The following is a 12,871-nucleotide window of genomic DNA, read 5'->3' on the forward strand; positions in this document are numbered from 1 at the left end:
CTCTTTGCTATTTGTGGGATAGACATTGAGGTAGATATTCCATTTTTGCATCTATGTGTAGTTTTGTTTCATCCATGTTTTACTTTCTTGCATAGATATTTTGCGACACCATACCAATTGCTTCAATGAGCTTCCATGAAAATTGTCCTTGTTTCACTGAACATTATGTCATAAGGTATCAAAATGGTGAATTTCTCAATGCAATACTTTTTCTTTGTACCCAACTCTTTTCCCCATACCTGGTTACCAAACTTCTTCATAACAAAATTCTTTAGCTCTTTGCTATTTGTGGGATAGACATTGAGGTAGATATTCCATTTTTGCATCTATGTGTAGTTTTGTTTCATCCATGTTTTACTTTCTTGCATAGAGATTTTGCGACACCATACCAATTGCTTCAATGAGCTTCCCTGTTTCACTCAACATTATGTCATAAGGTATCAAACTTACCATTTTGAGGTAATATAAAATCAGTAAACAAACTAAGAATCCCCAAAAAAAAAACTGTTTTCACATAAATAAATAACCTGTACAAATTGTTAAGACGATACAAAGATGTGAATTTTGACATAATGGTTACTGAAAGTAATAGCGTAAGGACTTTGAGTGATTAACGAACATCACCACCGTACATAATCGCATAATTTCCACCCAGAAACAACTTCAAAGACAAATGCTTTTGCTTCCGTTATTTAAACCAGCCTCTATCCTGTGAAGTTGTGGCACATAGTAGATCGTTGATATATATTTCCCGTCAAACAAAACAATTCGCTGGGCGTAAGCAAATTACTTTGATGCAACAATCGCATCAACTGGCTTTGCAGTGCAAAACAATCCATATTTAACAGGCTGCAGGGATACTGCATTGTTTCGGTTTGCTTAGTCACAGGATTATGTTACTGAGTTCTGTTTCTGCTCCGACTTAGTAAGTACAAAGTCTGGTTTTTCCTGGTTTTTATGATGGAATAATTCTGTTTTTTCTGTAAAGAGGTGGAGGCATTGACACTACGTAATTCACAGTAACTCGAGGACATCACAAATTCGGTCTAAGGCCGACCTCCTATTGGATGCACCAAGGTCTTTTCCATCTACCAACTTAAGGTCAAGGTCAATAGAGCTTAAATTTAGGTCTATGAATGCCCATCAGCGAACACTGAAGATTTCTGCTACAAGTGGAAATGACCAATCGGGTTTCAGAGAGCATGATGGAGTGATCATAGTGGACCACGGTTCGAGGCGCCAGGAGTCCAATTGTATGCTTGGTGAGTTGTTTGGGAATTCTCACACTATTGCCCTCTTTATTCGCTGGTGTTGGCATTTTCATTTTCGTTTGAGTTTTTTATGTTTATTTATTTTTATTAAACCTGGTGCCCGTCCTTGATAAATTGCAGATGCATTTGTGGACATGTATAGGAAGAGAACGGGGCACCCAATCGTTGAACTTGCCCATATGGCAAGAATTCGTCACCCATATTAATTTTGTCGTTGTATAACATTTTCAATTTTTTCCCCTTTTGATATTATGTGAACAATCTGTGATTTGGATGTGTGAATACTGTTGATGATATGTCTCTGATCGCCAGCCAATGCAGAGGTTGCAGCAGAGATCCATACTGCCAACCAAGACTACGAAGATGCCCAGCAACAGGGCAGTTCAATTTGTTTACAGATTGGCAATTATGCAATCATACATTGTCATGAAAAATAACGAAAACAGAGTAATCAAAGCAATAACAGAAAGCTTCATTACAAAGGGAAAAAAAACCTTTCATAAGGAAGAATGATGTTCTATTCAACAAGAGAATAGCTGTACGAAGTGTGCTTACAGATAAATACACTGTCTTTTGCCTGAACATTAACAGCAAGAGTTTTCATTCTCTGTCTGGTCTGCAACCTACTGTGACTGCAGCCTGCCTTCTTTTCTCTACATTTCCTCGCTTTCTGTGTCTTTTCCCCACAGCTAACGAAGATGGCAAAAATAAGAAAAAGCGAAAACTTATACTTTCAAAACTGTTTCAAAAACTTTCCTTTGTGACTCCTCTTGCCAACATGTCTTTAAAGCATAGACAAATCAGATCTCTCTCCTTGGGAGGTTGATGGTCTCCATCAACTTACCAGATCTCTCGGAATATATCTGAGCTTCTTAGACACCCGTCACTTGCAGATCTGGAAGTTTTGTGCTTTTTTGGGGGAGTTCTTGGTTGCTTTGGTGGTAGTCCTTGTTGCTTCTGCGGTTCAGCCTGGAGATCAGGCAACAATTCCTTTTGACGAACAGAGCAGGGTCTGCAAGGTACTACCTGTTCTCCCTGCAGCTCTGCTTGCAATCTGGAATCATTTCTTCTGCAACAGGGATGATGGACTTTTCCTAACCCTTATCAGCCTGTATTGAGGACTCAGAGAGTTTGAGACAATATGCATTCACTATGGAATATATCCTTACGTAACAGAATTCTTCCAAATTAAACACCTTCTCCCCTTTTTTCTCGATGATTTTTAAGGGTCGATACCGGATGGGCCTCAAATTCCTGGCTGGGTCTTGTTGCCAAGTACAACCATATCATGTCCCCAACTTGAAAATGGCAAATTGTCTTATGGCGGTCATGACTCATGGCTTTCTTTGCCTCATGCTTGAGCTTGTTGCAACCTGGCTTGCACTTAAGAATGGGTTTGTTGAATCGATTCTATGAATTTAATTGTGCTAACCTGTTCATTACTTGACCTGCTACCTTACTTTACTTCCTTGTAATGCCATATCATATGAAGTTTGGGGCAAGAAGTTTCAAAAGGTGATTGTTAGTGGAGCCATGAATGACCCTGTTATAATGATGTTGCAGGTTGCTTGGAATTGTCACTTCTCAGCAAATGCACCAATGTGTCATTTACTACCTCAGTTTGCCCACTTGACTGAGGGCGAAAAACTAGCTATGTGTGAGTTTGACATCCATGAGGCTCCATAACATATTCTAAAATCTGCTAAAGAAGCGTTTGTTCTTGGCATAAATAATGGAGTTAGGAAGCTCAGAGTGCATCCACACATGTTCAAAGAATAGTTCTATTGCCTCCTTGCTAGTGCTTGTCTTCTATAAAGTTGCCATTTTGTTAAAATGATCCACAATCACCGTGATGTTGTCATTTCTGCACTTGGTTTCAGGCAGCCAACCGTGAAAGTCCTTAGATATACTTTTCAAAGGCTTTGAAGGCAGTGGAAGGGGAATGCACTACCTCAACTTACTAGCTTTTGAAGCTCTGCAAGTGTACCAATGCGCCATTTACTAACTTAGTTTGCCCATTTGACTAAGGGTGAAATTCTGTGCTGTGTGAGTTGTTGAAGTTTCTAAGTTTATTTAGTTTAGAAACCCTTCATGCACTTTTTCTGATTTATTCCTACCTACTTGTTATTTTTCCTTTAATAAGTTATTTACAAAGTAAATATTGAAAATAAACACCAGTGTATGCTCAAAATATTACAGATCAACAACTAAAAGAAACAAGAACAAACATACCACATGACACCATTATTTTTGGACCAATGTCGCCGGAAAAACCCAATGCGGGAAAACGGTGCAGCTATTTGAGGGTTTTCTTATTAAGCAATATTATAGTACAATTTGGGTGCCGAAACTGGCCTACCCAACATAGAATTTCCTTAGCAGCTATACCTCACAGTTTGAGAGAAATCTCCTGGCTGAAACCCCGAAAAATCCTTCCGGTAGCTCTTCAACACAAAATTGCTCCTGCAACCCCAGCGTCTGCCTAATCTGGACTGCGTCAGCCCCTTTCCGTCTCACGCTGGCCCTATGTCAGCCTTGCTTGCCCTGCGTCAGCCCTAGGAGGCCCTGTGTCAGCTTTCTGGGTCTCTGCGTCAGCCCTAGGAGGCCCTGCGTCAGCTTTCTGGGTCTCTGCGTTAGACACGCTGGCCTCTCTGGTGCTCTGTACAACACTTGGCCACCTCTGCGTGGCCCTGCGTGAGCCCTTGCTGGCTCTGCGTCACTCTCCCTAGTTGCTGCGTTGCTCTCCCGGCACACTCTCTACCTTCTCTATACTCAATGCCCATCAACTGCTCTCCCGATCATTGATTCTATCTCTCTTAGCAAACCCTGCTCTAGAGAATAAAATTACTGATCATCTGGTGTACTCTCCAAGTGACCCTCAAGCCTCCTCTTATACTTTTTCTGTTGACATCTCAATGGCCGAGATTAAGTCCCTAATCAACGGTTAAGATTAGATATGGTTTGATCCATGTCTTTTGGACCATTCTAACACAGATTCATATTAATACATATTTATATTTTATTTTCCCTAAGTTTAGACTTAGGGACTCCATTAAAAATATTAATTATTTTAATATCTCCTGATCTGTTTAGAATCTGCCTAAACCCTTTCTCGGTATTGGAGATCACATGTGCCCTAACCTCTCCACCAAATTTCGTGGTTAGAGCACATCCGATGCTACCCCAAATCAACACTCCCTCTTAGTGAGGACTGTGCTTTAGCAATACTCCTCATTGAGTATTACTCTGATCATCCGACATCGGTATCTGTGCTGATGCTAGGCCTTCCTGCCCAACATCCTTTGCACTGCTGCCTCCTATACTGCTGCCCATGGTTCTGCCACTGCCACTGCTGCATCTGTACGACAACTCCCTCTGCATCCGTGCTGCTGTTGGTCCTTTCTCCCAACACTGCATCTGCACTGCACCTCCTCTCATCATGCTGCATCGTGCTGCCTACTGCTGCACTGCAACTCAGTTACTGAGAAGTAAGTAACTAATCTCCCAACTGACCTCCCTGTTGAGCTAGAAACACCCACTGATGCTGAAGCTCCCTCTGCCGTTGACAAGTGCTCCATCTTTCTGACCTCTGCACTGCTGCAACAACTCCCTGCATCTCGCACCGTTGCACACCTCGTTGTGCCTTCCTGCACTGGTGCAACACTCCTGTGCCTCTCGCACTGCTGCAGCCTGCTAGCTCTGCGTTGTCTCGGGACTCCTGCACTGTAGCTCTCTCTGCTGCTTCATCCGCATCCGCCTCTACCCACTCAGCCAGTCCTGCTACTCCTTGTCGGGGCTTTCATAGCAAGGTCTAATCCAAAAGGCTGGGTACCTCAAGGATCCTGCCCCTCATCGCCTGTAGTCCACCTGACTACAGCTCGATGTCTCCCCACTTCCGCTCAAGTGGCATGTGTGCACTCATGGCATAGTCATCGTCTGTCAAAACTTCCTTCTCTGCCCATGTTGGCGCTGCCTTAGTCTCGGAAGACTCTCCCTTACTCTTCTTCTTTGGGCACTGGGTCGCATAATGACCCATCTCCCCACAGTGGAAGCACTTGATCTTGGAGAGATCTTTCTTCTTCCGCTTCTCCTGCTTTCCCTCAGATGCTAGGGCCACATCCTCCTCCTCCTGCTTGACCTTGATCCCTTTGCTGTTGCTACCTGTCTTCGACTGCCGTTTGATCTCTTCCTGGCGAAGAGCTGCCCACATCTCGTCCCAAGGTAGGAGAGTCCCTCTGCCCAGGATACTCTGGACAAACACTTCCCAATCTTCTGAGACAACATTCAGGGCTGTCCTCACCATAAGCTTCTGATCCGGTGTCGCTCCTATAACAGTCAACTGGTCTCGGATTTCATTCAGTCCTCCGAGGAAGGTGTCAATCGATTGACCCTTCTTCATCGGATACGACCTCATTTGGTTCTTGAGCAACATTCTTCTCTGCACAGAAGTATGCTGGTACAGGTTCTTGAGTGCCTCCCACATCTAAATTGCTGTTTCCTTCTCGACTATATGTGGTACCACATGATCCTTGACCTTGTCAAGGATAATGCACTTGGCCCTCACTATCGCCTCTTCATACTTGTCGTTATCATTGGGGTTGACTGGGATAGCTATAACCTTCAAGGCGAAGTTCTTGACACGATTCCTGTCAAGCATTGATAAGATTCTAGTCTTCCACACTGCGAAGTTTGATACTCCATCCAGTCTATCCTGGTCTCTTACCCTGTGTAGTGCCATGACGCTCCTCTACTTCCCTCTTGGAAGTTCTCTGTTCGACTCCTCTGAGTCTCTACTTCCCGTCTAGAAGTTCTCTTCTGGACTCTCTCTGAGTCCTGATTTCCCTCCTGGAAATCCTTCTGCCGCTTGTCGAGATGCCCCCTACTCTGATCGTCTTGTGCAACTGCACTACTGATCCAGGTTCCTCAGCTAGAAACCCTCGGTAACAACTCTGGCCCTGCTCTGTCAGGTGCTGTTCTGACTCCAGTACCTCACCAGCGCCACTCTGCAATATTTTTGCTGCCTTCTAGACTCCAACAACTGCCTCTCTATGAACTGTGTCAACCCCTCTCTACCTCACGCTGGCTCTGCGTCACCCCAAATGGGTCTGCGTCAGCCTTGGGATGCCCTGCGTTAGCCCTCTGGTCCTCTGCGTTAGCAATGCTAGCCTCTTTGAGGCTCTGCGCAGCTCCCGGCTTCTTCTGCGTGGCTCTGGCTAGCTCTGCGTCACACTTCTTGGGTTCTGCTGCTAGAAACAAATTCTGTCACTTTGGGACAGCTGTTTTCTGCTGCTATTGCTCCGCTTGGCTGATGTCTCTTAGTCCTCCTGTGATCTGCAATCACCCTCTGATACCATGTTGAAGTTTCTAAGTTTACTTAGTTTAGAAACCCTTCATGCACTTTTTCTGATTTATTCCTACCTACTTGTTATTTTTCTTTTAACAAGTTATTTACAAAATAAATACTGAAAATAAACACCAGTGCATGCTCAACATATTACAGATCAGCAACTAAAAGAAACAAGAACAAACACACCACATGACACCATTATTTTTGGACCAATGTCCCCGGAAAAACCCAATGTGGGAAAACCAGTGCAGCTATCTGAGGGTTTTCTTATTAAGCAATATCAGAGTACAATCTGGGTGCCGAAACTGGTCTACCCAACAGAGAATTTCCTTAGCAGCTATACCTCACAGTTTGAGAGAAATCTCTTGGCTGAAACCCTGGAAAATCCTTCCAGCAGCTCTTCAGCACAAAACTGCTCCTGCAACCCCAGCGTCTGCCCAATCTGGATTGCATCAGCCCCTCTCCGTCTCACGCTGGTCCTGCGTCAGCTTTCTGGGTTTCTGCGTCAAACACGTTGGCCTCTCTGGTGCTCTGTGCAACACTTGGCTGCCTCTGCATGGCCTTGCGCGAGCCCTTGCTGGCTTTGCGTCACTTTCCTTGGCTGCTGCATTGCTCTCCCGGCACAATCTCTGCCTTCTCTGTTTTTCTGTATTCAATGCCCCTCAACTGCTCTCTTGATCACTAATTCTATCTCTTTTAGCAAAGCCCTCTCTAGAGAATAGAAACACTGATCATCTGGTGTACTCTCCAAGTGACCCTCAAGCCTCCTTTTATACTTTTCCTATTGACATCTCAACGGCCGAGATTAAGTCCCTAATCAACAGTTAAGATTAGATCTGGCTTGATCCATGTTTTTTGGACCATTTTAACACAGATTCATATTAATACACATTAATATTTTATTTTTCCTAAGTTTAGACTTAGGGACTCCATTAAAAATATTAATTATTTTAATATCTCCTGATCTATTTAGAATTTTGCCCAAACCCTCTCTGGGTATTGGAGATCTCATGTGCCCCAACCTCTCCACCAAATTTCGTGGGTAGAGCACATCCGATGCTACCCCAAATCAGCAAGAGTTTGTATCCATGAGGCTCAATAACGTTGTCCAAAAGATGCTCAAGAAGCTTTTGCCATTGTCATAAATTATGGAGTTAGGAAGCCCGCCATTTACTACCTTAGTTTGCCCGTTTGACTAAAGGTGAAATGCTGTGCTATGTGTGAGTTTGGTATCCATGATGCTCCATAACATGGTCTAAAAGCTGCTCAAGAAGCTTTTGTCCTTGTCATAAATGATGGAGTTAGGAAGCTCAAAGTGCATCCAAAACATATTCAAAGAAGAGTTTTGTTGCCTCCTTGCTAGTGATTGTCTTCTTGCCAGTAATACAGTTTGTTATTTTGTTAAAAAGTGATCCACAATCACAGAGATGTAGTCACAGCTGTGCCTCGTTTCGGGCAGCCCACCAAGAAGGTCCTTGGATATATTTTTTCAAGGCCTTGAAGGCTCTAGAAGGAGAATTTCTTTGTTTTATTACTTTACTGCAAATTTAAAAATTCCACTTCACTGTGAGGTTTTCTGGATCTAGTCCCTGTGAACTTAAGCCATAGGGCTGATCTAAAATATCAATTTGCAGCAGCAAACAGCGGACAATCATCTCACTTCAACCAACACACGAGGCAGCCCAAAAGAAAAGATACCGTACATATGCCAACAAGTTTCAGCCCTTAGGGCACAGTTTTCCAATCATAAACCAGATCTGGAAGTCACATTATTAATGCAGATTTACAGCAGTATTTCACTGTTATCTTCCAATTATATGTTAAATCCTTAGCAATGTCATCCCTTAACTATGTCAAATCAACATGAATATTAAGTGCTGGAAACTACATAGTGAAGAAGACAATGACAAATGAAAATCAAATCTGCAATTACACAAGTATTGGACATTGGAAACTTAACACATATTATATAAAATTTAAGTACGTGTACAAGCCAAAATGTTATCACAAAGCTGGTACAATCTTCAAGCTTTCCAAAAACCCTAGCTAGGAAAAACCAAGCAAACCCTAGCCACCACCAAAGATGTAAGCATCAATACTAGCAAGTCCTCCTTGGCTTCAACATTTGTACCCATAAGTGCAAGGTATGCCCCTGTCTCCTCAATAATGCTTTCTTCTCCCATACGGTTTTAGAAAACCCCAATTTACTTTGCCCCCCGTTGCACACATTTTGTCACAATTCCAAGGAAGCAGTTGTGCCAATTTTTTTAAAAGATCAGAATCATCAGCCAACAACCTATTACGTCATTATAAACCCATTCTGCAAATTTTCAATGTAAATGATGCTAGTAAGACCGTGTAATTATGTAACAACCTAAGTAAGCCTATGATTTTGGCAACGAATTTCATCTTAGGAGGTTTTTTAACCTCACCAATTACTTGTGTTTCTAAACACGGCTAATCAGAAGAATTTGTTCCCTCCAGCTTAAACACCAAAGCTAGGGTGAAGTTTATTGTCAAAGTCTTAGGTGAGTCCTAGTGTTTTAGTCGAGTCGATTGTAAAAATGATTTGAGAATAATTTAAGCTATTTAGCTAAATTATTTTATTACAAATCACTTGGTCTAGTAGATCATATTGTGTTGCAGAATTGAGAAATTATTTGAGGGTCTATAGCGAACGGTATTCCCCCTTTGAGAGTTGAAGTATTGTAATATTTGATGTAAAAAATATTTTAGTGCATGATCCTTCATACTTAGACACCACAGCGAAATTATTTGAGAGTGGAAAAATAATTAATCCCCTCATGAGTCAATTAATTAATTTTTCTGGCAAAAATAAAATTAAATTCTAAGCCAAAAAATTAATTAATTTAGGGTCAAAATTAAAATGTTAGAGAAATTAATATTTCCAAGTGGAAAAATTCGTGGGTCTAAAAAAAATCAATTTTTGGAGGCCCCCCACCAAGGGAATATTGGAAATTTCAAGAAAATTTGGACCCTTAGACCTTGGTGGTTGAGTCAAAGTCAAATTTTTGAGAAAATTAGTTTAAAATAATTATTTTTGAATCAATAAAAAATGGTTTTAATGAGAAATTCAAAAATTCCTCAAAAATAAGTATTTTCGACGGCAGAGATTAAAATTTGATCAAAAATTTATCGACGACCGAGATTATTTTGACGGGGATAAAATCAATTAGCCATTATTTTCCACTTGGAGGAATTTCTCTATAAATTAGAAGCCATTTGCTTCTCAAGGCACGATGATAGCGACTCTAGTCTCAATGTAATTTTGTAACGTTGGTGTGAAGCCACAGTTTTGCTGGGAACCTTTGAATCTCATAATAAAAGACTTTGGGGTATAGTTCATGGTGGCTTTGTCTCGTTGACCTATGGTATGTGTTGGGTATGTGCCTTCCTATATTGTGCTTCAATATTATCTGAATCGTTATTCATTTGTAGATGATAGGAACATTCTATTGGTAAGTTTTGGGCTTACATAGGTGATCCGATTCATTGTATGTTCTAACGATTTTTCTTGAGAAAATACCTATGTTGCATGAGTTTCTGGAACGTGGGAACGTTGGGAACTTGGGTACGAGTGTCGGGAATGGCTAGAGGTTTCCCCAAAATTTACAAGAAACTGCTAATCGGGAGCAGTAATATTATATAATAATATATATATATATATATATATATATATATATATATATATATATTTAATTATATAATTTATATAATAATCAAAATTAATATTGAATCAAAATATTCAAATATTAAAATCAATTTAAATATATAAATAATAAATATATAATCTCTCCTATGTATTAATATATTCTTTGGGTGTCTCTCTCCCTGAGTCTCTCTCTTTTATATATATAAAATATTAAAATGTCAAGTTCATTATGACACATGACGAGTCTTTGAAACAATCTGGCTTAAAAATACAAAGGAACAATTTTACATATGTTTTTCTAGTTATTATTAAGAGAAAAAGTAAAACAACTCTAATGTTTAAGTATTGACTGCCACATACAATATGCACACACAATCTTTTGCCATATATATACATAAACAACAAAAGAAATACTCATAAGCATGACATCCCAGATATCGACCTTACATTGAGGTGCCACACACTTCCTTAACACATCAAGAGATTTCTCTAGTTTCTCAATTAAGGATATCGGTGTTAAGGATGACTTTGGTCTTTCTTCCTGTGAAGGTTTCAACTTAGGCTTATGTTTTGTGGGCAGTTCAGCATATTTCTCTATAGGCTTTGTATTCCCCAACCCCAGGGAACACTGGAACTCCAAAAAAAATAGTCTTCAAAGCTCTCAGAACTTTCCCAAGCTCCCATTGCAGCTTCCGCTGAAAGGGGAACGTTCCCATATAGTTCCAAAGCTCCTGGGAGCGTGGGAACCATTGGAACGGGTTTCCCAACTCTTGGCAGCGGTTCTCGTGTGACAGAGGAAAATACATATAGAGTTTGCAGGTTCCCCAACCCTTGGGCTCCAAATTCACAGGCTGTGGGCACAAGCTAACCTTGTTTGGACTTTGAATATTTTATGTGATTTTCTTACTTTGCTACGGCTGTGGTTAACATCTATTTTTTGAAATACATCAAGCCATTGTCAAATTATCATAATTTTTTTCTTCTTCAAGAGTCTTTCAAGCATTGTATACTTGTATATTTTGTAAATAGATTTTGTATAATAATTTGTAAATAAAATTTATTTTTTCTAACCCTTGTTTTGCAATTGGGGTTTGGGCTTTTGGGGTTTTGAATTTTTTTGTATATATTTGGGATTTTGGGCACTTGTAAATTTATTTGTGCAGGTGATATTCAAATAGATCTATTGGGTTCTCAGGTCAAAGGGATGGCGAGGGTTTCTGTTCAGGGCGCCGGATTGTTTGCTCTCCCTAGTGATCTGGGACACAAGCACGGTTGCAGGGGGGAAGCCCGTAATCTCCACAACAGGTTGGAGGAGGGAGCTGCAGCTGATGGGAAATGACACCACTGCTGAAAACGTCAGCAGATCGTTTTTTCCCTAGATCTGCGTTATGTCTCAAAAAAAGGCCAGATACCATCTGATTGGTTCATCCAGCACACCGATCTATCGCCGCATTGGTCAGATCTGGAAGCATATGCTAGATCTGGGCTGCCTCTCTGCAGATCCGTGGATCTAGAGGAAAAATACAAATCTGGGTTATCTGAAAAGCCAGACGAATGGATGAAGTTAGGGCAGAGAAAATATGCAATGGAGGTCCGGGCCGAGAAGATGGATCCCCAGGGCGGAGAGGAGCTTGAGGAGGCGAAGAAAAGGGTTATTTCGGATCCCAACCTACACAGTTGGGGATGCCTAGACACTGATCCCTGTATTATGAAGACTGATCCCTGTTTTATGAAGACTGATCTGATCTCCAAAGGACTACATCTGCCTCTATTCACGGGGATAACTTACAAAACCCCAGATCTAGAGCGAAATACTATATCTGCCTCCTTTGGTTGGACTGATACTCCCAAACCAGAGATCCTCGCCGCAGATCTGGATTCGAGGAGGACATTACCGACAAATGGCCCATGCTTTCTTGGTTTTCCTCAACCTAAAGACGGGGGTTTCCCACAACAGGCAAAATGGGGCGCCAAGATGAAGATTCACGGAGCAATGGTAGCCGCGATCCATTGTAGGAGGGCAGAGCAGCATACAAGGCCACAGGCTAAGGATCACCTTGGGCCGGTATATGATGATCACCGGTGGGTAGCGCGAGTTCACAAACTAAATGACCCAGATCAACAACAAGCTCCAGCGATTGAGCATGAACACCACGAAGTGGAAAACACCCCAACACTGGATCTTGAAGCCCCTGTATCAGAAATGCTCGAAGGTAAATGGAGTACCCTCTTTATCAGATATATGGAAGGGAACACAGTATGCATCAAGATAGGGAGTTGGGAGGAGATAAAAATACTCAAACAGAGGATACAAGAAAGGCTGGGTATCCCACCTTGCAAACAACTCCTGATCCACGCAGGAAAAGTATTGCAGGAGGAGTACAAGCTAAAAGAATACGACATAGGCAACGACTCAACTATCTACCTCAACACAAGACTCCGTGGAGGCTGCTCCGGCACAAGCTCAAAAGGACCTGTTTCCTTCAAAGATGCAGTAAAAGGGAAGATGGGACCTCAAATACAAACAAAACAACAAGCCACGACTCTCGGTGCCTACATCGTCGAGCAAACAACTCAGAA

The 12,871-nt window shown here is 41.6% G+C and overlaps 1 protein-coding gene across 1 annotated transcript in view; it reads left to right on the forward strand.

The window, feature by feature from the left end:
* Nucleotides 1-611: 611 nt before the first annotated feature.
* Nucleotides 612-12,871, forward strand: part of LOC149247088 (sirohydrochlorin ferrochelatase, chloroplastic-like) — a 126,663-nt gene continuing 114,403 nt past the window's right edge. The window contains exons 1-3 of the mRNA XM_089455822.1: nt 612-925; nt 1,021-1,262; nt 1,392-1,453. Coding sequence (XP_089311948.1) covers nt 894-925; nt 1,021-1,262; nt 1,392-1,453 — 336 coding nt within the window. The 5' untranslated portion in view covers nt 612-893. The remainder of the gene's footprint in view (nt 926-1,020; nt 1,263-1,391; nt 1,454-12,871) is intronic.

The sequence above is a fragment of the Pinus tabuliformis genome, chromosome 7 (assembly GCF_031772625.1).
Source record: "Pinus tabuliformis cultivar Carrire ecotype Pingquan chromosome 7, CPIR1, whole genome shotgun sequence".
Classification (NCBI taxonomy): domain Eukaryota; kingdom Viridiplantae; phylum Streptophyta; class Pinopsida; order Pinales; family Pinaceae; genus Pinus; species Pinus tabuliformis.